We start from the raw sequence: 26,539 nt of genomic DNA, 5'->3' as shown, positions 1-26,539 counted from the left end.
AACTGGACTGCAGGGACTATGAGCGTTTCATGAAGCGCTGGTAGATTAAACGCTCGTGTTTCAGGAACAGTGGTGGTTGTTTTGATCCGACGCACGACACACCGTGGTGGGTTTATGGCGTCTCTAGAGCTGAATCTGAAATATGTGGTTGTGAGGTTTCAGGAGGTGCTTCAGGCGTTTCCTTTGTCTCGCAGCTTTTCTCTAAGGTGCAGAACGGCGAGGAGCTGTCTCTGTTCGAGAGAGGAGGGCGGCGGACGCCTCAGAAACAGGAAACGCACAGCCTGGAGGCCGTGAAGCTGCTGGAGTTCGACCTGAAACACACTCTGACGAGACTCGTCACGCACCTGTTCGGAGAAGGTGAGGCGGCGGCAGGCGGGAGGTTCACTTTACTGAACTCCTCCCTCCTCATCGTCTCTCTTCCTCACTCCTCCCCTCTTCACTGTTTATTTTAATGTCTCCTCTCCTTATTTTTCCTTTCCTTTCCTTGTCTCCTTTCCTTGTCTCCTCTCCTTTTCTCCTCTCCTCTCCTCTCCTCACTACTCCTTTTAATGTCGCCCATCCTCACCTTTACTTGTCTCCTCTCCTCCTCTCTCCTTGTCTCCTATACTCTTCTCACCTTTCCTTTTCTTTCCTTGTCTCCTCCTCATGTCTCCTCTTCTTGTCCCCTCTCCTACTCTTGTCTCCTCTTATCTCCTTGTCTCCTCTCACCTTTCCACGTCTCCTCTTCTTGTCCCCTCGACTTCTCTTGTCTCCTCCTCTTGTCTCCTCTTTTCTTCCCTCTCCTCCACTTGTCTCCCCTACTCACCTTTCCTTGTCTCCTCTTTTCTTCCCTCTCCTCCACTTGTCTCCCCTACTTACCTTTCCTTGTCTCCTCCTCTTGTCTCCTCATCTCCTCCTCTTGTCTCCTCTCTTCTCCCCTGTCCTCTCCTTGTCTCCTCTCCTTAAATCTTCTCCTTGTCTCTTCTCATCTCCTCTCCTCCTCTTGTCTCCCCTACTCACCTTTCCTTGTCTCCTCCTTTTGTCTCCTCTCATCTCCTCCTCTTGTCTCCTCTCTTCTCCCCTGTCCTCTCCTTGTCTCCTCTCCTTAAATCTTCTCCTTGTCTCTTCTCATCTCCTCTCCTCCTCTTGTCTCCCCTACTCACCTTTCCTTGTCTCCTCCTTTTGTCTCCTCTCCTCTCCTCCTCTTGTCTCCCCTCTCCCGTCCTTGTCTCCTCCTCTCTCCCCTCAGATCTGGAGGTGCGGTGGGTCGACTGTTACTTCCCCTTCACTCATCCCTCCTTTGAGATGGAGGTGCGTTTTCAGGGTGACTGGATGGAGGTGCTGGGCTGCGGAGTGATGGAGCAGGAGCTGCTGAACTCCGGTCAGCGCGCGCACACACACACACACACACACACACACACACACACACACAGACACAGACACACACACACACACCCTCAGATGCAATGCATGCTGGGAGTTGTATGCATGTGGCATTTGCTTTAACCGCATCACATGGTCTTCATCGGCGGGTGAGGTTTGCGTCTGCGGTGAAGAATTACATATAATGACTCATCTTAAATAATCCCGCTGTCCAAAACATGGATTTACGGTTCTGCGTGGTCATAAAAACATTTTACAAACTCCTAAATGGGACAGTGGCAGTTTGTGCCGTCTGTGGTCGTAGTCTGTGAGGTTCAGCGTGTTGATGATAATCTCACGCCGGCCTGTCAGCTGATGGACACAGGAGAAAAACAAAGAACAACCACTTTCACAGTGTAAGAACTCGTCCAGACGTCCTCCCTCTCCTCCTCAGGTTGGGATCCTCTCTCTCTCTCTCCCTCGCTCTCTGTGTTTGTCGGTGTCTCTCGCTCCTCCCTCTCCCCTGTCAGCCTGCTAAGTGGCTAGCTTGCAGCTTTGCCCTCGAACAAAGCTGTAGCGCCGCGCTCCACTTCACCGCTGCTTGTTCCAATCAATAATACATGCTTTAAGACGCAAAGAGCGGCCGGATCGCACCGCCGCCACTCAGCGTGTGTGAGAGAGAGAGAGAGAGAGAGAGAGAGAGAGAGAGAGAGAGAAAGAGAGAGAGAGTAGCCAGTTAAGAAAATGTCTCTTTATTTTCACACTTGAAGTGTGTGTTGCTGTGTGGATGAAGTTTGTACAGAAGTGAGTGTGTGCACATGACTAAGTTCTCAACATGAACACAGCAGGACATAAAGTTGGCTCGTTACTTGAAGGTTGCTGGTTTGGATCCTTCAGACTAGAAAAGGAAATTAAGGGAATGAGAAGAGCCACCTCCTCCTCCTCCTCCGCAGACTGAGAGGTCGAGGTTTCTACTTTCTTTAGTAGCTTTTGAAGTCGGGCTGCAGCCATCGATTACTCAAGTAATCGAGTATACAGATTATTTCATCAAGTAATCGGATAAGAAAGACTTTTGCGTGGTGCTTACTTACTTTTGAATATAATGATGCGCGTTCTTGAAACAAAGTACAGGAAGTTTATTCTGGATGTTTTGGTTTCCACAGGACCATTTAAAACAATGTCTAATGATTCCTTTAGAATTAAATTTTCACCTGCAAATGTTTTGTTGTTTTTAATATTTAAATTGCTCTTTATAAAATGTGTATCTGTGTACTGGACACAGGGCTCAGCTATAAAAGAGACCTGTTTGTCCTGCAGCTGTAGTTCCCTCCCCTGCCAGAGGGGGGAGCTGCTGGTCAGCTCAGGAGAGGCGGGGGCAGGATGCAGTTTGGAGAGTCCTGCTTTCAGCCTCCTCGTGAACACAGATCTGTCTCTCCCTGCTCACCTGTTTCCTTTGTGTGTGTGCACTCTACTTCTGCAGGTGTGTGTGTGCACGTCTGAATCCATTTCCTGCAGCGCACCATGACCGAAATAGACTGTTTCAGGACACACGCTGAGAGATGGAAGCGCCTTTGGCCATTTTACACTTTGCTGTGCCTCAGTGTGTGTGTGTGTGTGTGTGTTACCCTGTTCCCCATGTATTTCCTCCTGACAGTCGAAGCGGTGGGAGGTTAAATTGATGCTGAGGTCCAGGCAGAGGAAGTAGAAACTCTATCACACACACTTTCTCAGCCTGCGAGCAGCTGAAGAGAGCTTGTTATTGTGTGTCTTTAGATTTATTCAGTGAAGTAAAACCTTTATCGGGAATTGTTTTCTGATGTGGGATTCTGTGGCATAATCAGGACCAGAAAAGGTCTGTTTCTTACTACTTACTGTTGAAAGGTCGTAGTCAACATGCTTCGCCTCTCTTGCCAAATCCTCTTCTTGACCTGCCAGTTTGAAAGTTGGACTTAAGGGTGTTTTTTACTGGCCAGCAGTCAGAGTCTGGGAAAAGTAAATATTTTCATTTTGTATCTTTCTCACAAAGAAAAAATAATCTCCATGATAAATCAGTAAGTGTGCAACTACAGGTCCAGTGTGATATATTTAGGAGGATCTAGGGACAGAAATGCAATAGAAGATCCATAACTATGTTTTTCAGTGGTGTGTAAAGACGAACCCTTATGTTTTTATTACCCTACAATGAGACATTTCTGCCGACATAACCGTTAGACTCTCTTACATGGAAGTTGCCACGTTAAGAAGAACAATGTTAATAGTAGTAGTAGAAATGAAATTTGGACAAATGGAGGAACGCACGTATTATATAGCCGAAATAAAGTGTACATGCGACATAAAGAAGTATACAGAACTTTGATTTGTGGAAAATTTTACGTGTTGGATTTATAGATTTTCTAAACATATAATATGTAACGGTTAGGTTGGTGTCCATGTAGAGTGAACTAGACGTCTGCGTGTTGTTTATATGCTCTGGTAAAGTTAATCCATCACATCTTTGTAGTATGTTGATTCCACATTCAGACTTAAGAGCACATGAACACACATTGAAGTTGGAAGAACGACTTCCCAACTCGGGAAATGGGACCATCAGAGGAGCACTTGAATGCACCGTGAGCCACTAGTTGCAGTTCACAAACCTCACCTCTAGATGTCACTAAAACTTACGCACTGAACTTTTAACTTTTCCTCCACATACACGAATCATGCGTCCTTCATTAAGATTGTTACACTCACGGCCTTCATCCTCAACATATTTAACCACTCCAGAGGGTCAACACCACGCAGGAAGCTCTGGGTTTGAACAGTGAAGCCAGTGCTGAAGGACCTTAAACCTGCATTCTCTCTAACAGTCAGCAGGGGGCGACTCTACTGGCTGCAGAAAGAAGTGAGATTGGATAGAAGAGAAAATGAGGTTACGTTTCAGCTCATTTATTCCCTCAGTAAACACTTCCCTTATGAGTTTATGGTACAACAAGTCACATATGGACACTTGGTCTTTTTAGCGTCCTGGGTACACTTTTTGGATGTTAAGGGCTCTGCGGTCAAGTTAGCAACAATAAATATGCAACGTGCGGTGAAAATTTCTAAATGAAACTAGTGGTTAACGTTGTGGAACATTGCAAGTTTAGGAGATCATGGTTTGGCTTAAATTAACAACGTTACTTACCTCACTTAAGTTACATAATTTAAGTAACGTAACCCACGTAACTTAAATAAAAACATGCCAACTTTTTGTTTCAAACTGGAAACGGACACGGGTCTCCTGGGTGAAAGTCCAGTGTCTGGCCCACCATCCACAACAGCCACCTCCTTACTCTGACTTTACTGTTAAATATCCCACCTACCTTTAGCGTTGAAAAGTGACGCAAAGGGGATCCCCAGTGCTTTACAAAGCAACGCCAACAGGTCTATGGACCAAGCGTCCATATGTGACTTGGGAACGGGTTGGACAGGGCGTTTTATACACGTGCAGAGTGAGCACGTAAATCGTGAGCTTCGGCTTTACGTCGCAGATAATTTTCTAAAATGCTCCAGTGAGAGGAATCTTTGCACTTCATTCACAAGACTCTCAACTCTGCGTGTGTGTGTGTCGGCAACTCGTTCTCACTATCTGACTCGTCGCATATGGACTCATGGTCAAGACCCATCGGCGTCACTTTGCGACGCACTGGAGATCCCTATAGCGTCAGAGTTCAACGCAGCGGGGGAAGCCCTGTAGCGTCCGTTTGTGACGGTAAAGGCAGGTAAATGGTATTTAACAGAAAAGACTGAGTAAGGAGGTGGTTGGGGTGGACGGAGGGCCAGAACCCGAACTTTGAGTTGACGTAAGTGAGGTTAGTCAACTTACGTGTTAACTGACGTACGTAGTTATTTTAACCCAAACCATGATCTGTTCCTAACCCTAACCAAGTAACCCGACTTTAATATCGTGCTGTTTAAAAATGGCGATGTTTCAAAACGATTATTTTGAAAGTCTAACCGGACGTTGCATATTTGTTGTTGCTAAGAGTTGCTAACTTGACCGCGGAGCCCTAAACATCTAAAAATGACGCAAAAGGGCCTTGACCAAGCGCCAAGATGTGACGAGTCGGGCGTGTGAGTGTGTGTGTGTGTGTGTGTGTGTGTGTGTGTGTGTGTGTGTGTGTGTGTGTGTGTGTGTGTGTGTGTGTGTGGGGAACCTCACACTCATGTTGGTGACGGTTATCATGTGAAACCTGTGTGTGTATGAGAGAGAGAGAGAGAGAGAGAGAGAGGGGGGTAACACTGGCAGTGTCTCTCTGCCCTTGGCACTGCAGCAATGCTCTTGACATTCATGATGTAGAGACACACACACACGTGTTCACACACGTTCATATACACACTCAGACGCACACTTGCTCTCCTTTTATTCTTCTTCTTTGCTTAATTCGCTCACTCTCTTGACAGCCAGAGTCAAGTTTCTCAGCGACACACACACGTGCACACAAACACGCACGTGCACACTAACACACACGTGCACACGCCTGCTTCATTCTCACTCACACTCTCTTCACACTCTCCACCTCCCCTACGTATCCACTGCGGCAGTGTAGCTCCGTTGCCTTGGAAACCACTCATTCCCCCCCCACACACACACACTCTCACACACACACTCAGACACACACACACACACACTCAGACACACACACAGGAGCGCAGAGAGAGTGAGAGACAATGAGGAAGATCCGGCGTGGAGCAAAATAAATGGGGGCGAGAGAGCACAGAAGTTAATGTGATGAAGAGAGAGACAGAGCGAGAGAGAGGAGAGCAGCCAGGAGTAAGGAAGGAAAGGAGGTGAGGAAGGGAAGAGGATAGAGGGGAGATTAAACGAGTGGCAGGACCTCGTCTCCACAGGGAGGCTGCAACAGTGTGTGTGTGTGTTATTTAATGGGTGGGTGCGTGACTGCCATATGTGTTGCCTAAGGCCCAATATGATGGGGGGGGGTGTTAATGAGAGATGTAAGAGTAGGGAGGAAGGGAATAAGGGAGTAGGGGAGAGACAATGGTAATGAGAGAGGATGGGAGGAATGAGGGGAAGAGGAGACGACTTGAGCAAGGGAAGGAGGAAAGGATGAAAGGAAGGAGGGCGCAAGGAAGGAAAGATAAGGAAGAAGGGAAGAAGGGAGCAAGAGAGGAAAGAAAGGATGAAGGGAAGAAGGGAGCAAGGAAGGAAAGAAAGGATGAAGGGAAGAAGGGCGCAAGGAAGGAAAGATTAGGAAGAGGAGACGACTTGAGCAAGGGAGGAAAGAAAGGATGAAGGGAAGAAGGGCGCAAGGAAGGAAAGAAAGGATGAAGGGAAGGAGGGAGCAAGGGAGGAAAGATTAGGAAGAGGAGAAGACTTGAGCAAGGGAGGAAAGAAAGGATGAAGGGAAGAAGGGCGCAAGGAAGGAAAGAAAGGATGAAGGGAAGGAGGGCGCAAGGGAGGAAAGAAAGGATGAAGGGAAGAAGGGAGCAAGGAAGGAAAGATTAGGAAGAGGAGACGACTTGAGCAAGGGAGGAAAGAAAGGATGAAGGGAAGAAGGGCGCAAGGAAGGAAAGAAAGGATGAAGGGAAGAAGGGAGCAAGGAAGGAAAGATTAGGAAGAGGAGAAGACTTGAGCAAGGGAGGAAAGAAAGGATGAAGGGAAGAAGGGAGCAAGGGAGGAAAGATTAGGAAGAGGAGACGACTTGAGAAAGGGAGGAAAGAAAGGATGAAAGGAAGGAGGGCGCAAGGAAGGAAAGAAAGGATGAAGGGAAGAAGGGAGCAAGGAAGGAAAGAAAGGATGAAGGGAAGAAGGGCGCAAGGAAGGAAAGAAAGGATGAAGGGAAGAAGGGAGCAAGGAAGGAAAGATTAGGAAGAGGAGAAGACTTGAGCAAGGGAGGAAAGAAAGGATGAAGGGAAGAAGGGAGCAAGGAAGGAAAGAAAGGATGAAGGGAAGAAGGGCGCAAGGAAGGAAAGATTAGGAAGAGGAGACGACTTGAGCAAGGGAAGGAGGAAAGGATGAAAGGAAGGAGGGCGCAAGGAAGGAAAGAAAGGATGAAGGGAAGAAGGGAGCAAAGGAAGGAAAGAAAGGATGAAGGGAAGAAGGGCGCAAGGAAGGAAAGATTAGGAAGAGGAGACGACTTGAGCAAGGGAGGAAAGAAAGGATGAAGGGAAGAAGGGCGCAAGAAAGGAAAGAAAGGATGAAGGGAAGAAGGGCGCAAGGGAGGAAAGATTAGGAAGAGGAGACGACTTGAGAAAGGGAGGAAAGAAAGGATGAAGGGAAGAAGGGCGCAAGGAAGGAAAGAAAGGATGAAGGGAAGGAGGGCGCAAGGAAGGAAAGAAAGGATGAAGGGAAGAAGGGAGCAAGGGAGGAAAGAAAGGATGAAGGGAAGAAGGGAGCAAGGAAGGAAAGATTAGGAAGAGGAGAAGACTTGAGCAAGGGAGGAAAGAAAGGATGAAGGGAAGAAGGGCGCAAGGAAGGAAAGAAAGGATGAAGGGAAGAAGGGAGCAAGGAAGGAAAGATTAGGAAGAGGAGAAGACTTGAGCAAGGGAGGAAAGAAAGGATGAAGGGAAGAAGGGCGCAAGGAAGGAAAGAAAGGATGAAGGGAAGAAGGGAGCAAGGAAGGAAAGATTAGGAAGAGGAGAAGACTTGAGCAAGGGAGGAAAGAAAGGGTGAAGGGAAGAAGGGAGCAAGGAAGGAAAGATTAGGAAGAGGAGAAGACTTGAGCAAGGGAGGAAAGAAAGGATGAAGGGAAGAAGGGAGCAAGGGAGGAAAGATTAGGAAGAGGAGACGACTTGAGAAAGGGAGGAAAGAAAGGATGAAGGGAAGAAGGGAGCATAAATGATGGAAGAAAGGGAGCAAGGAAGGGGAAAGAAAATGTGCAGAGAAAGGAAGTGAAAAGGAACATGGAGGAAGATTGAGGTGGGAGGAAAGAAGGAGTCAAGGTGGGATGGAGGACAGAAGGAAAGGAGGAAGGAAGAGGAGAAAGGGATGAGGGAGGGATAAAGGGGACAAAGAACAGAAGGAACGGCAAAAGTAAAGAGGGAGTAAACAGGAGGAGGAAGATAAGGGAGGGAAGAAGGGTATGAGGGAGGCAAAAAAAGTAGTATTGATGGTGAGAAGGGGATGGAAGATGATTTAAGAGATAGGAGGAATGGGAAAGAGGAGAGGAGGATAATTAGAAAGGAATGACAAAGGAGAAAGGAAAGAGATCAGGAGGTGAAGGAGGAGGATGGAGGAGCAGGGAAGAAGGAAACGGGGAGACAAGTTGAGGGGGAGGGAGGAAGAGAACGAGAGGAGGGGAGGAATGAAAAGGAGAAGACAAGGTTGAAGGGAAATGAGGGAGGAAGGAGGGAGCGGGGCAGGAAGAATAATAGGAAGGAAAGAGAAAAGAGGGACGACAGGGGGGAGGGATGGAGAAGAAGAAGAAAAGGAGGCGCGGGGAGAGAAGAGGAGGGAGTGATGGATAGATTGAGACAAGAAAATGAGGTTTTAATAGAGACGGAGGGATGAAGGAGAGAGAGAGATAAATGTCTTCATTAATTCACTGATGGGGAGAGCGAGGTAGGGACACAGTGGGAGAGAGAGAGAGAAGGGGGGGGGGTCTGTTTCTTCTTCTCTACTTCTTTATTCATCAGAGTCCCTGCAGACGGATCCCCCCCCCCACACGCACACACAGTGAAACATAGGTGTGTGTGTCACTTTTATTTTCCTTGTGTGTACTTCATTGTGTGTATGTTTTTATTTTTTGCTTGTAATGTTTACTTCAGTGTGTGTGTGTGTGTGTGTGTGAAGTTGTGTATTTGTGACTGATTTTGTTTGTATGTGTGTCTTTTTGTGTGTGTACCTTTTTCCCTACAGAATGGATGTGTGTGTTTAAAGTTTTTTTGTGGGTGTGCCTTTTTGTGTGTATTGTTTGTGTGCGACCGTGTTTGCATGTTGTTGTTTTTTACTATTTTTGTCCGACCGTGTGTGTGTGTGTGTGTGTGTGTGTGTGTGTGTGTTCTGTGCTTTTATCTGTGCGTGTCTTTGTGTATATTTGTGTCTTTCTGTGTATTTTATAGTTTGTGTGTGTGAAAGAGTTTGTTCATCTGTGCTTTTGTTCACACACGTTTGTGTCTTTTTTTTTGTGCGTGTCCGTGTGTGTTTAAGATTATGTGTTTGTGAGACTTTGTGAATTTGTGTACCCTTATTATCATTAGTTTGTGTTTTACGTTTAAAGTGTGTTGTTGTGCTTTATTGTTAAATTTTTTGTGTGTCACATCCCTGTGCAGTGTGTGTGTGTGTGTGTGTGTGTGTGTGTGTGTGTGTGTGTGTGTGTGTTTGCTTGGACGACTTTTTTTTGGTTGAGTGTGTCTTTGTTTAGGTGTGTGTGTGTGTGTGTGTGTGTGTGTGTGTGTCCCAGGGGTTTTCCCTCCTGTGTCGGCGGGCAGCATATGGGACTTGGCGCTAATGACCACACCTCCTCGCCAAAACCTGATTTACACACACATGCACGCACACACACCCATGGGACTGGACTGTGTGTGCATGTGCGTGTGTGTGTGTGTGTGTGTGTGTGTGTGTGTGTGATGTGGGTGGAAGCTGAAATCTGATTAAAGTCGTGTTGGCGACAATTAACAGCCTCTCAAACCCGCCGCCCCGGCCCTGTGGGACTCGTGTGTGTGTGTGTGTGTGTGTGTGTGTGTGCGGTTCAGGTGGCAGTTCTCGGTCTTAATCCACCCTCTCATCCACCTCTGAATAAATCTTGTGACCCCTCCCCTCCCTCCTTTCATCCCTCCGTCCATCCATCTCTCATTAAACCTCGTGTGTCTTTCTCCACCTCTTTTTTTAATCCCTTGCTCCACCCCCTCACCCCCTCACCCCCTCACCCCTCTCTCTTCGTTCTGTCCCTCCGTCTGTCTGAGGATGGAGGGATGGAGAAATGAAACACAGGAACTAAAAGAGGGAGAGATGGATAATCAGAAGCGTGGCGACCCGTCTCCTCGATTGTGTTTTCAGTCTTGTAAAGACCCGCCTCCTCCTGACCTCTGACCCCTGTGTGTTGATTGACAGCTCCTTTCAGCTCCTTCGCTGCTCTGCGTACATTTAACCAGAAAAAGCTTATTAGGAGTCGGCTGTTCATTTTTCCACCAAGTCTGTTTGTCGCTAGCCAAAGTTAGCATCCCAGCTAATATCACAGTTAGCGTCAATCACAGAGGCACCGTGCTAACTAAGCTAGCTAGCGCCACCCTGTTGTACAAATGTGGTCACTTCAGGTTCCAAGAAAACAAGATGGCGACGGCCAAAATGCCGAACTTGAGGCTTTAAAACGGTAGTCCACAAACATCTGCTTCTTTTACAAAGACACTTTTGTCTTTCCATCTCTCCATCTTTAATGTCTCCCTCTAGTCTTTTCTTCAATCCAACATTTCCATCATCCCTCCATCCTTTCAACCGTCGCCATTTAGTCATTCGTCTAGCCTTGTTTGTTTATCTTCACTTCATCATCCCTCCATCCTTCCCCCCCGCCTCCTTTCATTCCTCTACCCTTTCTTTAAGCTGTTTTCCATTTGTTCATTAACCCGAGCCTTGTTTCCTCCTTCCATAGCTCCTTTGTTCCTTTTCTTTGTTTCTTTGGATGCATCTCTCTTTCCTGTCGTCCTTCACTTCTCCATCCTCATTTTACTTCTGCCGTCTTTTTAACCTGTATTTCTCATTCTACCCCCCCCCACACTTGTTCACATGTCCTCGCTCCTGTGAGTATTTCCTTCATTTTTACCGTATTACCATTTTAATCTTTCTCTCCTCCCTTTGTCTGTCCTTCCTTTTCTTCTCCCATAACGACTCTATCAGTCTGTCTCCATCCTTTAATCCCTGTCTTTTCACCCATCTCTCCCAGCGAGGCCAATAACTGGTGGACAGCTGGTGCTCACACACACACACACTGTAACACACACACACACACACACACACACACTGTAACACACACACACACACACACACACACACACACACTGTAACACACACACACACACACACACACACACACACTGTAACACACACACACACACACACACACACACACACTGTAACACACACACACAGTCTGTCTGGATGTTCACTGATGTTTCTCACGTTTCAGACACAAACTGTAATAATTATATAATAATATGTAGGTGAAACGAACACAACTCTTCACACACACACTATAAAACATTTGAACATTAATAAAGAGAAAACAATAAAAATAAAACACAAAAGCATAAACCCACCATCATAAACCAGAACATAAGAAACACAGGTCCTCCAACCTAAACAACAACAGCGTAGGTCTGCCTCCCTGCCTCGTAAATTAGTAAGTCAGTTAGGTAAGTCACGTGTCGGAAGCAGGGCTGGACAATAAAACAATAACAATAATTATCAATATAATATAATTTTCAATAACAAATATTCAGTAAATTTTAGTCACTTGAATCATACACGAATTAGGACTTACTTTGTTATTAAGTTGTTTATTTTGTTGAGGAAAAAGGACTGAAAAAAGCTTTTACTTAATTTTTCTCCTGCATATTTGTTGACAAAGATTTGATCATGATTGTTTTGAATGTTCTACCTCAGATTTGTGAAGCGATTCGCTGTTTGGCATCAAGTGTTCTTCAACTTTCCCTCAGGATCGAAAATCAGCCTTCAAACTCGGATGAAACAACGATATCGTGATAACATTTTTGGCCATATCGTCCAGCCCTAGCCGTAAGTCAGGAACGCTACTTAAGTTAAAGCTCAAATTACAATTACTTGGTTTTACATGGGACTACAGCGCCGTTCTCCTCAGTGAAGGTCATGGGTTTGCCTTTCTGTCCATTTAAAATACATCACCCGACTTCCCCCTTTGCGCCTATTGTCTCGCCACGAGACGTCGCTGCCACAGTTGACGTGTAAATGGGTCGTAATAACGTGCTGCACAAATGACCTATTTGGTCGTTTTTCTGTTGGAATAAAACACACAACTCACATCTCCCTGCTGCCTTTACACACACACACACACACACACACACACACACACACAGCTGTCGATACGGCTGATGTGTGTGTGTGTGTGTGTGTCTCTTAGGGGTTTGCGAAGGGCAGAACAAACATTTGTTTGTGCAGCGATCCATCTCAGCCCGGCCTGCTTCCTCCATAACAAACAGCCCGGCGGCGGCGGCGGGGGGGGGGGCGAGAGAGAGATCTGGTCCACCTGACTCAGGTAAAACATGATTGACAGCTACCTGTGATGTTTTGAATAAACGTGGCTGTATCTGATACATGATGGTCTTGTTATTTGGTTATTTAGATTCCCGTTGTCTGCGCTAACAACAATATTTTCTCCTGCTACCGTCGAGATACATGTGAAAATGGTGCACACAAGATATAACAGTACTAATTACAAACACTGAGATACAAATGGCACAGTAAATCAGAAGCATGTGTAGTGCAGTAACTTAGCTCTGCTTAATGGCATCCCCTCTGAAACATTTGATCACTCTCAGTTCATAAATAAAAGCAGGTTGTATGTTTCTCTCTCCAGCAACATCGCTTCTTCTAAACAAATTCCATGTTTAGCCATTTTACTTCTGGCGTAAACACATAAAATTATAACAATTTACCAAAATGCTTTATTACTTTCCTCGGTTAAGAATCCCAGTACACGGGTAAATATATTTTCACATATTTCAAATTTTAGGCCTCACTTGTTTTTCAGGAAACAAGTTCAGAAGATGTGCATATGTTATAAAAAAGGCAGTGGTACATTTACTCAAGTTAATACAATTAGAGGTATTTATACTTTACTTGAGTGTTTTATTGTCATGCCACTCTTTACTTCTATTCCACTACATGAGGAGTTTATAAAATATGATGTTTTGTTCTAAATTTAACTACCCAACGGTTTATACAAGGACAACTGAAACGATTAGATTATTGACAGAATTTTTAATGGCACCTATGTTGATGATGTCATGTAAGCAACCCCTGATAAACATACCATACTAATAGTACTTTTTATTTTTTTAAAGTATTTTTAAAAGAAGGTACTTTGACTCAAGAAGAAATTTAAATTGAAGATTTCTACTTTTAGTGCTGTAATATTTTGCAAGGGTAACTTTACTTTTACTCAAGTACAGGATTTGTGTACTTTGTCCACCACTGTAAAAATTAAATTAAAGTTAATTATCTTGTCATTTTTTGTTTGTCTGGTCTTCAGGCGAAAGCTTAAATAAAACTTTAAGTTTGTATGCTTTAGTTTGAACTACCGTTAGCTGTTTTAGTTGGATGGTTGACGTTAGCATTAACTGGCCACCGCTTAGATATAACTATTTAGCTTATTTTGCATTAGCTTTATGGATAGCATTTGAGCTGTCTGGCTGGATTTAAGTAGCCATTGCTTTACTTTAATTGTTTAGCTGATTAGCTTTAACTTTTATTTTTAGCTTTAGCTTTAGTTTTATTGTTAGCTTTAGTGCTAACTGTTTGGTTTTCAATGGTTAGCTTTAGTTGCTTCACCTGCATCTAGGTATCTTGGTAGCTTTCACTGGTTAGCTTTTGGTAGCTTTACGTGTTCAACCATAGCTGGTAACCTTTTATTGCTTTAGGTTCATGGTTAACTTTAGTAGCCTAATTATTGGCGTAGCTTCTTTAGTTTCATTCATCGCTTTAGCACTAACTGTTTAGCTTTAATTGCCATTAATAAGTGTAGAGTTTGATATTAACTAGTTAACTTCAAATGGTTAGCTTAGTTTCCTTTAGTTTTGCATCCTTAGCATTAGCAGTTGGGTAGCTGTAAATTGTTAGCTTGAGGTGCTGTTCTTTTATGGTTTAATTTTACTGTAAATAAATTGTGGACTTATTGGACTTGGACATGTTCCTGTTTTGCTGACTTTAGTCTCTCAATTTGGTAGCACAACCGAGCTTGAGTATTGAATGATACCAGCAAAATAAAAACAAATGTGTTTAACAAAGAGATTGACAGGGAAAGAACAAAGTGTGGAGAAAGTCAGCTCAAGGTTATACTCAAAGATCCTGTTTGGAGACAGGAACATCGGCCCTGTAGTGTTATCGTGTGTAATCCTGACATTTACATGTTTGATCTGCCTGTGGATGTTTGGAATTGTCTTTGTCAAGCAGGTTCCTCTGCTCCACAACAACAACAACAACAACAACAACAGTATTTTCTGGCTGAGCACTCTCCGTTCTGACTGTTAAATATTAAAGCAGCGTAAGTGAGCCCTGCAGAGAGCCAGCCCCGCTGCTAAAAATACTCTGCAGATAAAAATAGATCACGTTTCATGTTGAAGGTCTTAATTTCATTCAGAGGGAAACGTGCCTGCTGTTGTTTTTAAAATTACAGCTCTGTGTGTGTGTTGTCCTCTCCGAGTCAGGTCGGCTTTAATCAGCGAGGACAGTTAATGTGGAGTCTGTAGCTGGCAAATTAACAGGGATGTTTCTAAATATAGTGCATGTCTTTTAACCTTATGTATTAGTCTGACAAAGAGAAATCATTCAGTATCTCCACAATACACCTTACATAGTGCGTTTAGAAATCCATAATGCAACATGAGCTTTGGTCTGTGTCGTTCAATACATACACCTACAGATCTATGCATATAATATACTTAAATAACCAAAATCCCTTGGTTCCACACTAAATCTTTGACTATGATCTTGAACATATTGTTAGAGGTTTCTCATTTAGCAGATTCTGGATCAAGTACTTTGACATTATATTCTGCTTGTCAGATAGATTACCTTATTGTTGTTTTGTTTAAACCACAGACGGTATAAAAGAAGTGGACGTAGCTGCAGAGACGCCCCCCGTAGGTTTGTGGACCATCGATCTGAAGCCTCAAGTTTGGCATTTTGACCGTCCCCATTTTGTTTTTTCGGAACCAGATGTGACCTTATATGGACAAGAGGGTGGCGCTAGCTAGTTTGGTTAGCAAGGTAGCAACTGTGATATTAACTGGAATGCCATTTTCTCCCACTGTACTGGCACCTGGTGGAATAGTTGATTTGCCAAACGATATCTTTTGACACATCTCATTCAAGTCTTGGTAGCTTGTAAAAATGTTTACATATTGAATGGGACATTGTATTTAAGGGTTCTTGGTATAGTATCCAATTTATGCTTGTTAGTATTTCTACCTTTAAGAGGGAAATGTTGTCCTTTTTTATTTTTCTACATTTATCGAACTACTGTAATTACCAGTTACTTTGATTTTAGATATGATCAGCTTATTAAATATGATATATTGTCATAGATTAAAGGCCCATCGTGCCCTCACAGGTGTTCACACATTAGAGTCTGCTGGGATTTACATGAAGTCATAACTATGTACAACAAAACTAACAGGAAAGCCTCGGAAGTGTGCTGCACACAACACACTGCTGCTACACACTGTGGTGTTTTACTTAAGTACATCTGAGTAGTTCTTCCTCACATGAGGGAATCATAACGAGCGCAGTTGGTTGTCTCCGTGTTGTCACTGTTGTGCGTCGGGACACATCTGCATAAATCTTAATCTTCCTCAACGTCTCCAGGTCGCAGCAGGACTTTTGAGTCTGTAGTTGCAGGATGTTATTTGGAGTTTCCAGTCACAATGAATGGCAGCTGTCTGCATCCCATTTTCTACTAACAGCAATGTTTTCTTTATTTAACCAAGACCACAAATTTATTCAAAGCCTAACCACAGAGGTGGCTGAAAACAGTCATATGTAACCAACCGATCTGGAAAGCGCTGACAAACAATATCCAGCTGATAGGGAAGCCAAGCCAGGAAACACATACATGTGTTTTTTATTCTTATGTAATGTATTTTTCTCATTTTGGTTGGAGGACATCTTAATTATTAAAAATATTCAGTGTGAGGAATGTAAATATTGATGCATTGACTGGGAACATTTCTAGAGATTTCCTGCTTTCAGATCAGTTTATATATTCTTGTACATGTTCCTCTGCTGGTTAAGTAAATTCATTATTTTCAGTATTTTTACTCAGCATCAGCCATATCTATGTCATGATGCGTGTAAAGTGGGAACCAGTGACTCCAGGTGTCGCATAAATGCAGTTAAATGGGCTGAGTTGCCTCCCACTTCTTCCTAAATAATATCCAAATTTAATAAAAAGTGAAACCTACTTTATTAAAAAGATCACACATGAATAAAAGAAAACATGCTCCTTTATAAAAGAAACTGGCTCCAATATGTTTTAAAATCCTCAGTGCTGGAGTCGAGTAAAGTTTTATTGCTTTCAGGCAGCGAACTGTGAGCTTCCGCTGAGCCGAGGTTCATCCTGCAGCTTGAACGAGTCTCAGTCAAATCTGAAGACAACACCCACCAGATCCTTCTGATGACATCATCAACACAGGACAAATCCCGTACACGCTCCTCTGGCGGGGACTCTGCAGACTCTCTGGATGTTTGTGGGAGCTTTAGTCTCCTAACGAGCGTCTCTGGGATTTGTCCTGTAAAGACTTCGGCTCTGCTGCCTTCAGGGACGCTCGCTCATGTTTGCAGGTCTGGCACTGTCTGAGCTTGATCTGCACACTGTAAAACAAACCCTGCCTTGTGGGGAAAAAATCTCAGTTCATTGTAATAATCTAAAGAACTGGAGAAACACAGTGGGTTTAAAGGGTAAAAAATGATGTAATTGATTTGCATCCTCAAAATAAATCCAAATTAAAACACTGCATAGCGGCATAAACTTCAGTGCAGCGCCATGTGATTTACTTCTAAAGCAGCAACATCTTTATTATATAATCAATAATATTAACTGCACCGAGTCCAGATAAAGTGATGGAGTCTCGCTGCTGTATATAAATCTTTGTGTTGGAGCACAGAGCTGTACCCTGGATACTTTCTTGTGAAGAGAATATATATCCAAAGCATCAAATATCAAAAGTCTGTGAGGTACTCTCAAACTCGTTTATTTTTTTACTTGTAGGCAGGATTATCAGGGTGTTGTCCAGGCAGGATTATCAGGGTGTTGTCCAGGCAGGATTATCAGGGTGTTGTCCAGGCAGGATTATCAGGGTGTTGTACAGGCAGGATTATCAGGGTGTTGTACAGGCAGGATTATCAGGGTGTTGTCCAGGCAGGATTATCAGGGTGTTGTACAGGCAGGATTATCAGGGTGTTGTACAGGCAGGATTATCAGGGTGTTGTCCAGGCAGGATTATCAGGGTGTTGTACAGGCAGGATTATCAGCAGTAGTAACGGGTGCCTGAAATAACACTAGTAACAGTGTCATAGTTGGTGTGCGGAGTGACGGATCAGTCACTGTCCATTTTTTCTCTCTGTTCAGTCGACTTTGGGCAGAAAGCCATACTGACTGTTTGTGTTGGTCATATGATAAGTATTATACAACACACACAGAGTCAGATTGTGAGTGGGCTGCTCTGTCCTCTTGTCAGTATTCACCGCAGAGCAGTGCAGAATCTCGCTTCATCTGCTCTACTGTCCTCACTGAAGGACGGACTGCTGCTCTGAGCTCCAACGATACTCGCCACACATCATGCGCCTTCATCGCCATCATCATGGGCCTTCATCGCCATCATCATGGGCCTTCATCGCCATCATCATGGGCCTTCATCGCCATCATCATGGGCCTTCATCGCCATCATCATGGGCCTTCATCGCCATCATCATGGGCCTTCACGGCCATCATCATGCGCCTTCATCGCCATCATCATGCGCCTTCATCGCCATCATCATGGGCCTTCATCGCCATCATCATGCACCTTCACGGCCATCATCATGCGCCTTCATGGCCATCATCATGCGCCTTCATGGCCATCATCATGGGCCTTCATGGCCATCATCATGCGCCTTCATGGCCATCATCATGCGCCTTCATGGCCATCATCATGCGCCTTCATGGCCATCATCATGGGCCTTCATGGCCATCATCATGGGCCTTCATGGCCATCATCATGCGCCTTCATGGCCATCATCATGGGCCTTCATCGCCATCATCATGGGCCTTCATCGCCATCATCATGGGCCTTCATCGCCATCATCATGGGCCTTCATCGCCATCATCATGCGCCTTCACGGCCATCATCATGGGCCTTCATGGCCATCATCATGCGCCTTCATCGCCATCATCATGCGCCTTCATCGCCATCATCATGCGCCTTCATCGCCTTCATCATGGGCCTTCATCGCCTTCATCATGGGCCATCATCATGCACCTTCATCATGCACCTTCATCGCCATCATCATGGGCCTTCATCACCATCATACACGTTTATTGCCATCGTCATCATCATCACTATACATCGCTGTCATCAAACAACTTTGTCGTCACCACCATCACATCCTACATCATGATGTATGATGACGTGTGCAGACAAATCTGTTTGCCTCTGTGTGTGTTTATCACCATCTGTGCACTTTGCCTTCATCAGACTCTGTACCACCTGACTCAGCAGCGTGTGTGTGTGTTACATGGTTAATTATGCACAGCTGGTGTCTGCCCAGCTTTCTGCCAGAATGGGTTATCGTCATATGACAGAGGTCACACACACACACACAGACATGTTTGTGCAGCTATCGTTGTTGGGACACTGCATTGACTTCCATTCATTGTGGACAGCCTAACCCAAACCTTAGCCTAACCTCAGTTTACACCTTACCCCTTAACCAGGGCAGAAATAACTGTTTTCCTCATTAGCTGGGCTTTGGTCCCCATAAGAAATGCCGTTCCAGACAAGGTCGGTGATTATATTGGAAAAGGAACAAAAACGCATCAAACACGCCCCCAAATTTCATTTTCCACAAATTACAGTTTGTTAAAACAGAATAAATCACACACTTAGAAAAGTTTGCCGGAGGTGTGAGTTGAAGGTCTCTCGGACAGGGGCCTCTTCCAAATGTTTCCAGTTCACCTGCACTACCCATTTGGGTTTACCAGGTCTGTCCAGAGTCTTCCCCATCCCCGGACCCTACCCACCACCAGTTGGTGATCAGTTGACAGCTCTGCCCCTCTCTTCACCCGAGTGAACCCAGGTTCTCTGGTACCACGTTACACTTATGAGACACTTATATCCTTATTTTCGAACATGGTGTTTGTTATAGATAATCCATGACTAGCACAGAAGTAGAACAACAAACAACCGCTCAGGTTGAGATCAGGGTGCCGTTCTTCCCAATCGCGACTCTCAAGGTGTCTTCATAATTGCCCAGGAGTGTGTTGAAGTCTCCCAACAGAACTATGGAGTCCCCTACTGAAGCCCCATACAGGACTCCATTCAGTGTCTCCAAGAAGGCCGAATACTGCGAACTTCTGTTCTGGGCATAAGCACAAACAGCAGTCAGAGTTTTCAACCTAACAACCCATAGGGAAGTCACCGCTCATCCACATAGCAGCACTCTGCCGGGGACTTGTGAGTAACCAGGCTCCAGACAACACAGCCCTCAGGTTCATAGGGACACACAAACATCAACAAAACTACTAGGTTAGCTTCAGACAACAAAACTACATGGTTAGCTTCAGGCAACAAAACTACCAGGTTAGCTGCAGGCAACAAAACTACTAGGTTAGCTTCAGACAACAAAACTACATGGTTAGCTGTGGGCAACAAAACTACTAGGTTAGCTTCAGACAACAAAACTACATGGTTAGCTTCAGGCAACAAAACTACCAGGTTAGCTGCAGGCAACAAAACTACTAGGTTAGCTGCAGGCAACAAAACTACTAGGTTAGCTGCAGGCAACAAAACTACTAGGTTAGCTGCAGGCAACAAAACTACTAGGTTAGGCAACAAAACTATCAGGTTAGCTTCAGGGAACAAAACTACTAGGTTAGGCATCAAAACTACTAGGTTAGGTTCAGGCAACAAAACCACCTGGTTAGGTTCAGGCAACAAAGCTACTAGGTTAGGTTCAGGCAACAAAGCTACTAGGTTAGGTTCAGGCAACTATACTACATGGTTAGGTTCAGGCAACTATACTACATGGTTAGGTTCAGGCAACAAACCTACATGGTTAGCTGCAGGCAACAAAACTACTAGGTTAGCTTCAGGCAACAAAACTACATGGTTAGCTGCAGGCAACAAAACTACTAGGTTAGCTTCAGGCAACAAAACTACATGGTTAGCTGCAGGCAACAAAGCTACTAGGTTAGGTTCAGGCAACAAAACTACTAGGTTAGGATCAGGCAACAAAACTACTAGGTTAGGATCAGGCAACTATACTACATGGTTAGGTTCAGGCAACAAAACTACTAGGTTAGGTTCAGGCAACAAAACTACATGGTTAGGTTCAGGCAATAAAACTACATGGTTAGGTTCAGGCAACAAAACTACATGGTTAGGTTCAGGCAATAAAACTACATGGTTAGGTTCAGGCAACAAAGCTACTAGGTTAGGTTCAGGCAACAAAGCTACTAGGTTAGGTTCAGGCAACAAAACTACTAGGTTAGGATCAGGCAACAAAACTACATGGTTAGGATCAGGCAACTATACTACATGGTTAGGATCAGGCAACTATACTACATGGTTAGGATCAGGCAACTATACTACATGGTTAGGATCAGGCAACAAAACTACTAGGTTAGGATCAGGCAGCAAAACTACTAGGTTAGGATCAGGCAACTATACTACATGGTTAGGATCAGGCAGCAAAACTACATGGTTAGGATCAGGCAGCAAAACTACTAGGTTAGGATCAGGCAACAAAACCACCTGGTTAGGTTCAGGCAACTATACTACATGGTTAGGTTCAGGCAACAAAGCTACTAGGTTAGGTTCAGGCAACAAAACTACTAGGTTAGGTTCAGGTAACTATACTACATGGTTAAGTTTAATTCCTGGGTTTGACCCATCCTGCCTCCTTACGTGGACAAAACTACTAGGTTAGGTTCAGGCAACAAAACTACTAGGTTAGGATCAGGCAACAAAACTACTAGGTTAGGTTCAGGTAACTATACTACATGGTTAAGTTTAGGAAAACGTAGTGGTTGGGATTAAAGTGAGTAAATTATGTAAATCATGTCGCGGAACTCATTAAAGATAGTTATTGACTCAACATTTATTTGGTTTCACGTGGGACTCATAGTCGTTCTCCTGAGTGAAAGTCCTGGGTTTGACCCATCCTGCCTCCTTACGTGGACAAAACTACTAGGTTAGGCATCAAAGCTACTAGGTTAGGTTCAGGCAACAAAGCTACTAGGTTAGGTTCAGGCAACTATACTACATGGTTAGGTTCAGGCAACAAAACTACATGGTTAGCTGCAGGCAACAAAACTACTAAGTGATTAAAGTGAGTAAATTATGTAAATCATGTCGCGGAACTCATTAAAGATAGTTATTGACTCAACATTTATTTGGTTTCACGTGGGACTAGTCGTTCTCCTGAGTGAAAGTCCTGGGTTTGACCCATCCTGCCTCCTTACGTGGACTTCATCGCTATTTATTTATCACCCGAAGTCCTCCTTTGCTGCCATTGTCTCGCCACTAGAGGTCGCTGCCACAACAAACGTTATTGTGGGTCGTACAAATATGGTTGTACAAACGACCTTATGTGGTCTCCTTCCTTGGTGCGTGGCTGCATTTCTTCTCACATTATTTCTCCTGGAACAACAGCGCCCTCTAACTGTCTTGTGCTGTAAAGCGATCAAAGAAATTCCCTTCCAAATCTGACTCAGCAGATCACAGTTTAAAATACAGAGTGGAGGACGATGCGAGACGCTTATGCTGTTAATTACTCGTACTGATGGTAAAGCAATCAACATATTGACTTTACTTTGTCCACCAATGCTGCTGTACCACAGCAATTACTATATATGACTGATGCTAACAAAGAGAATTGTTCGTGATGTGTATTTATTCTGCTAAACTGAATGTGTTTTTCCTGGTACAGTTGTTTGCCTGCAGAGAATCACAGAGAGAGAAAAATGCCTCACTAATGAAGACACACACACAGTGTAAAGATGTCAGTTTTGTTTAATGAGCCGTGCGTTGCAGAGTGTTTGTGGCTTCGTAGGTCGGCAGTGAGAACGTCTCTATGGCGTTTCTAATAGAGGGGTCTACTTCAGCAGCGTTTGATGTCAACCCCGGGATGTGGTGGGCGGGTGGAGACGGTAATAAACATAATGAGATGAGAGGAGGATGAGGAGATGAGGAGGACACGTGTGTGTGTGACTCATCGTTCATCAGTATTCAGTAGCTTTAACTTTGTTTTAATGCAAAAACTTTAAACATACACTATTAGTACTACTGCAACTGACACTACTATGACCTGCTCTGCTACTGCTGCTACTGTTCGGAGTGCCACTACTTCTTATACTAGGAAAAGTACTGTTACTGCTGCTACTTCTTCTCATGTAGTACCACTCATGAGAACATCTAATGCTAATGCTAATACAGGACTACATCTACTATTACTACTACTACTGCTGCTGTTACTGCTGCTACTACTATATCTACTACTACAGTACTGCATCTACTACAGCACCTATTATTACTACTAATACTGCTGCTGTTACTGCTGCTACTACTATATCTAATACTACTACTACTGCTGCTGTTACTGCTGCTACTACTATATCTACTACTACTACTGCTGCTGCTGTTACTGCTGCTACTACTATATCTAATACTACTACTACTGCTGCTGTTACTGCTGCTACTACTATATCTACTACTACTACTGCTGCTGTTACTGCTGCTACTACTATATCTACTACTACTACTGCTGCTGTTACTGCTGCTACTACTATATCTACTACTACAGTATTGCATCTACTACAGCACCTATTATTACTACTACTACTGCTGCTACTATGTCTACTATTGCTTCAAATGCTGCTGTTACTACAGTACTGCATCTATGACTGCTCCTAATACTTCTACTATGTCTAATACTACAGTACTAAATCCATCGTTGCACCACTACGTCTACTACTATTCTACTGCTGGTACTACTACGTTTACTACTTTGTCTACTATAGGTTCAAATGCTGCTGCTACTACTGCTCCTACTTCTACTACTGCTGCTACTACTATGTGTAGTACTACTGTATGTCTACTACTGCTTCTGCTGCTACTACTATGTGTAGTACTACTGCTTCTACTACTGCTTCTACTACTATGTTTAGTACTACTGTATGTCTACTACTGCTTCTACTACTATGTTTAGTACTACTGTATGTCTACTACTGCTTCTGCTGCTGCTACTGCACAAGACAGCTACAAAGGAGAACTCTGGGAAATGTAGGAAAAGCCCAGCAGCTGTAGGAGTAGACGAGACAGGTTGAAATATAATCGCCAAACGTGCAGCGGTAACACTGAGATCAGTTTTTCTCTTCTCCTCAGCAAAGTGTTTTAAATCCTTTTAATGTGAACTGCAATTCATTCGTCACTGTAATACTTTAAAGTTTCTCTGAAGAAGTTCCAACTTGTTATGTTGTGTTATTTAATTGTCGCCAGCAGTGCGGGAAGCTTTCTTCAGCCCAAACTTTACTCTTTCAGTCCTCTCAGCTGGATTCACTGTTGTCTCCGTGTCCTCAGACTGACAGCTGTGCGCTGCAGCGGGTGTTAAACTCCTGCTTCGACTGCAGCTCCGCTGTAACGTCTGAGGCGGCTCGGCTCCTGCAGCTTCACAGAACATTAGCGCTTCTCGCCGCCACCGCGTTCGCCGCTGGCTAAAGGTTAATTTGAAGGCCGTGCGCCTCGCGCTGCTTTGATGTTTGATGTTTAGAGTGAGAGGAGCTGCCATGTTGTCTCTGTGAGTCTCCACAGTGACGGCAGATCCACTTCAGTCAGAGAGACGAGGATAACGAGACATACCAGACCCTCAGATACCATAAGATATAATTACCGTGTCTGTCCATCTGCCTGTGTGTCTGTTAGTCTGCCGGGGACTACGAGGAACCACGCTGAAGGTTAAACGCTATAAATACATCTCAGAGTAGTTATTTATGAAGCTGCTCTAATTCTTTCTGAGCGGGGAGGGGAAGATCCGACCGTTTTACAGCAGAACCCTGACCTAATGAGGATCTGTTCTGCCGTGTTTAAAACACTGACAGGCTTCTGTAGATAATTACAACATAGACCGTCGAGTGTAGGTACGTGATAAATATGTTTTATCTAAACTGATAACAATGATGACATTTAATCTGCCCACAAGAAAGGAAATAAATTCACACACACAGCTGCAGTTGAGTTAAGTTCAGAGAGAGGAGGAGGAGACATTTCACTCACCCTATTTGAAAAGGAAGGCCATTCTCCTGTCTGTCGTGGTGGCGAAGTGGTCAATAACCAAGTTAGAGAATTTCACTCTGGCTTTTCGTCCTCCACAACAACAGAGTCAGTTGAAGTTTGGCGCTACCAGCTAGCCACTCTGTACTCTAGTTTTCCTCTCCAGGCGCAGCTCCAGCTTTGGCGTTGGCCTTCTGTCAGATTTAATCTTAAGTTGCTGCTGTAGTGGTAGTTTAGTAAAACTATTTATTATAACTAAAAACTCCAAATCTCCACCCTCCATAACTTCACCAGCTAAAGTTGCTAACAGCTCCCGTTATTTCATCTGAATGACGTTGATCGCGTGCTGCGATTTGATTGGCGTGAAGCGGCTGGCTTCCTATGGCATCATCCTGACTAATCACAGTTAGGCAGTGGCCTCATCTGATTGGTTTATCATTGAAAAAAAATCTCACAAAGGGATGCCAGATAATGTGGTGGCGGCGATGCACTACATGTTCACCAAAATACTGTGCGTGAAAAGGCGCCGGACTTAAAGTCAGTTAGCTTAGCTTAGCTTAGCTTTTGTTTGCCTCACGTCACCGGCGCTCTGGATAGAGCCGTAAAAGAATTCGGTGTTGTGAAACCTTGCGCATGTGAAGTAGAAGTATAACCTGTGAGGGAAAACGCTTTTTAAACCATATTTTGGGACAAAGTCATCAAAGTTTTTATCAGATTTTACTAGTGATTCTATACATGCAGACTTTAGGAAGTTATGTCTCTCTGCCGGTTCATTCAGAGAGAGACCTGATCCTGTTAGTCCCAGAGGCGGGACTTGCCTTCATAAGGACATTGGTGCTGACAGCAGCCAGGTTTCATTTCAAATATAGCTCAATGGATGCAAAACCAAAGTCCTGGAAAGTGCTTTCACCCAGGTCTTCATGTTCTTCATCTTCCTCTCTGTCCTGAAGGCCACAGTTTAAGTGAAGGTCGCTCACATCAGCGCGTTTATAGTTTAATGGTTGCACTTTTCTGTGTGTGTGTGTGAGCAGGATAACAAGTAAATGCTCTACCTGTTTGCCTCTAGCCGTTTACCTTGCTGTTAGGGCCGCTGTTAAACCCAGCTGCATAAGTAAAACCATTAACCACCCAGATGGAGTCGTTTTATATGAGCCAAAATCTCTTTTTATTGAAGCTCTTCTGCTTTATTAGATGAAACAAAAAGGAGGCTGACATGGAAACTTTATCAGAACTGTAGCAACACACACCTGTTTCTTCTGATCATGTATCTGTAAGTCTGTCGGGATCATCACTGTGTATATTTTGAAGCGTATCAAGATGTAGATTATAAATTCCATAACAGGTCCGTATCTCTGAGTGAGTCTTTCTGGTCAGGTTTGTCTTAGTTCTTGTCTTATTAGTCATTAGTTTGTTCAGCTCGGAGTCAGTGGGCTCGGCTGTCACGAGGAAACCGAGCGGTCTGATCTGTTTTGAACTTTATCTCTGCAGCTGCTGTTTACAGCCGAATCCTGATTGGAGTTATTTAGTCGTGCAGCAGCTTCAAAGCTACCCGGGCCGCCGGAGCATCATCAAGTTTTATTTTCCAGGTTTAGAAAGTCTTTTTAGTATTTATACTGATCATATCCTCCCATTAGGAAAATACACACTTTGCTTGAATTTTGCTCGTTGTTGGTGCCATTCAATTAAGTAACTTTCTTCCAAAATTTAACTTGGAATTAAAACCTCTTCTGTTAGCAGATTAAAGTTGCAACAGTTTGTTCTTTGTCCCAGCAGAGAGAAAAAGATCCCCCGATATCTATCGGAGGAAGAAAACAAATGTTTCACGCGATCATTTTCAGACTTATCCCTAAATTATATAAACTAGGACAGTGCCCGTTCACATGTGACGCCTGCATGCAGAGCATCTCATATTGGTTTCACGGAAACAACACAACCATGGCGGAGATGTTCTATCTATCTATCTATCTATCTATCTAATTCATATTTTTTCATTCGTCTATAA

The 26,539-nt window shown here is 44.1% G+C and overlaps 1 protein-coding gene across 3 annotated transcripts in view; it reads left to right on the top strand.

Annotated features, from left to right (window-relative positions):
- The window catches only part of fars2 (phenylalanyl-tRNA synthetase 2, mitochondrial), a 184,810-nt gene that overhangs the window by 53,234 nt on the left and 105,037 nt on the right, over positions 1–26,539 (top strand). For 2 of the 3 annotated variants that reach the window (XM_038732924.1, XM_038732925.1), the window contains 3 exons: positions 195–357; positions 1,229–1,360; positions 12,414–12,548. In XM_038732924.1, the coding sequence (XP_038588852.1) occupies positions 195–357; positions 1,229–1,360; positions 12,414–12,548 (430 nt within the window). The remainder of the gene's footprint in view (positions 1–194; positions 358–1,228; positions 1,361–12,413; positions 12,549–26,539) is intronic. The other variant, XM_038732926.1, reaches the window with a different exon arrangement.

Source organism: Micropterus salmoides, unplaced genomic scaffold (assembly GCF_014851395.1).
Source record: "Micropterus salmoides isolate LMB-PRFRI ecotype aquatic unplaced genomic scaffold, ASM1485139v1 Ms_hic_scaffold_1, whole genome shotgun sequence".
Lineage (NCBI taxonomy): Eukaryota > Metazoa > Chordata > Actinopteri > Centrarchiformes > Centrarchidae > Micropterus > Micropterus salmoides.
The sequence above is the reverse complement of the archived record's forward strand: the minus strand, read 5'-3'. Positions and strand labels throughout refer to the sequence as shown.